General features: G+C 32.4%; 1 protein-coding gene across 1 annotated transcript in view; it reads right to left on the bottom strand.

Moving 5' to 3' along the window:
- The window catches only part of LOC117103867, an 8,587-nt gene extending 6,481 nt beyond the window's left edge, over positions 1-2,106 (bottom strand). The window contains exons 1-3 of the mRNA XM_033244482.1: positions 1,712-2,106; positions 1,159-1,357; positions 164-231 (exon numbers count right to left, since the gene is read on the bottom strand). Of these exons, the coding sequence (XP_033100373.1) occupies positions 164-231; positions 1,159-1,357; positions 1,712-2,024 (580 nt within the window). The 5' untranslated portion in view covers positions 2,025-2,106. The remainder of the gene's footprint in view (positions 1-163; positions 232-1,158; positions 1,358-1,711) is intronic.
- Between the last annotated feature and the right edge of the window lie 143 nt (positions 2,107-2,249).

The following is a 2,249-nucleotide window of genomic DNA, read 5'->3' as shown; positions in this document are numbered from 1 at the left end:
ATGTGTATAAGAGACAGTATATAGCCAATGCAGTAATGAGTACTTCTTTGAACAGGAAAGGCACAACATCATGATAGTTATCAACTTAACAAGTAACTTAAAGTTAACTACCGCGTACAATATCACTAAATATATCCATCACATGTGCATTACTATTGTCTACCTGATATTTCGTCTTCGTAGCATTCATCTGTCTGTGCAACACGCTCAATGTATGGGACGACTTCAGGCCTGCAATTATGATTTCAACACTTAATGTTATTTAGTTTTAAAACGAAAATTAATAACAAGCATATTAGAATATAATATATATATATATGTTAATTTCTAAATAATCTGATATAAAATGTCCCTAAAAATACATTGTCGTTAATGTTTGAGTGGGTTATACATTATTAGGTTCTTTTGTATTGTATTTATATCTATGTATTTATGATTTAATTTAGCAATCACTAATACAAAGTATGTTAATGTGTATTACCATAAACTATGCTCATGTTTAATATCACATGAAGAACTCGGCATGGCTTCATATTTGTTATATTCCATCAGTTAATACACCTAGAGTCTTAGGCATATGGTAAATCAAAATTATAAATAGGCCTATGTGAATAAGTCTTTTAAATATTTAAAAAAAAAGTGTAGAACAAGGTCAAATTAACTGAAGACTTTAGCGTATGGTGGCTGGAGAATGCACCTTCTCTCTGTCGTAAGTGTGAAGTTGGAATTGGTGGCACTTCAGCGAACTTTGCCTCAATCGTAGTAACATTCTAATTGCACCTGATCCAATGCTAGTTTGTATTTTATACATTACTATTTGTTTTTCTAATTAAATAAAATATTTAATAAAGTTCTGTAACAATGTACAAGTTTTGCATTATGTCCCTACTAAATTAAATATGAATTATTGCCTTGGTATATATAAATTCAAAACCCAGAGAAGCTAATATATAGACCCCCTCCTTTGGGACACCCTTGGACACCCCTCTTTAGGAGACACCCACATTAAGGGGACGTTTTTTTTTGGCCACACCACGAGAAAAGTATATCTTTTAACAACAGGGCCGGCCCACCCCTATTCAGGGGACATTTTTTTGGTCCCGAATGTGTCCCGTTATAGAATCTCTACTGTATCAATATGAACTGCGATATACTAACCAACAACTATTGATTGTAGCAACGAGTTCCATTTTAGTATTACTAGCTAGAGCTGTAACAGGGAAGGATTTCGTTGTTGACGGTTCAAGTTGAGGAAGGCTTGTAACCTGGGGGGTGTTTGTCACATGTTGTGTCACAGAGTTTGTCACAGAGTTACTGATGGTTGGTGTTTTATAATCATATAAAGTTGTCGACATCTCTGATAAAACAAAAAAATGTTATATTTTAATTAATTATGTGTTAACATGTTAGTATTAGTAAAGTTGAATTAAAGCTTTACATATTATTTGATCTTATTTGTTTTATTTTTGTTTTTTGTTTATTAGTATCCAACAAAAACTGTTACTACATACAAAGAGAATGGGAGTATTCGTCTGAAAATCAATATACAATTAGAGAGCAGAGTTGTTGCGCTAAAACACCTACAAACAGTTCCACAATATGGCAACTACATTCATTGCATATAATATGTTCACATTATGTTTACCAAAGTGAAAATTTATTGGATGAATTTAGTGGATCTAATTCTAATTTTCTTGAAAAAAGTGGTTACCATGCATTGCTTTTGTAGTCTGGTCTTGAACATTGATATTCGAGAAGCATAGCACGCCCTCATCTGGCTGACTTGCACATGGTGTATTCTTGCCAACTTTTGTCATTGTTACGTGGTAACCATCTTCATAAATGTGAAAGGTGGCACATCCATTTTTCTTCATCATTACATTTGAGTAAACCGTTTTGTTAAAACACTTGTCCGTAGTGAATATGTTAAGGAACTTTTCTATCTTCATTTTAATTACAATTTCAGTCGTGAAAGTGGTGTTTGGGGGCAGATGATACTTGGCTTTGGTGGTGATGTAGTCCATGTCTCTCTTGCTCTGAATAATTGCTTCCGTCCAGTCACCTCCACAGTTTTGAGTATCGTCTTCAAATTTGAAACAGGAGATTTTATCTAAACAATTAAAACATGATTTAATAAATATAAGGAATAGATAGGAACACAACATTATTTAGATTTTAATTTTAAATATTTATTATGGAACTAGAATTGATATAATCGTTTACTGTAATTATATATAATGGAATATATA

Source organism: Anneissia japonica, unplaced genomic scaffold, assembly GCF_011630105.1.
Source record: "Anneissia japonica isolate Jap-2015-1 unplaced genomic scaffold, ASM1163010v1 scaffold3862_len378127_cov164, whole genome shotgun sequence".
In the NCBI taxonomy this organism is placed as follows: Eukaryota; Metazoa; Echinodermata; class Crinoidea; order Comatulida; family Comatulidae; genus Anneissia; species Anneissia japonica.
This window is presented reverse-complemented; position numbering and strand designations above follow the sequence as displayed.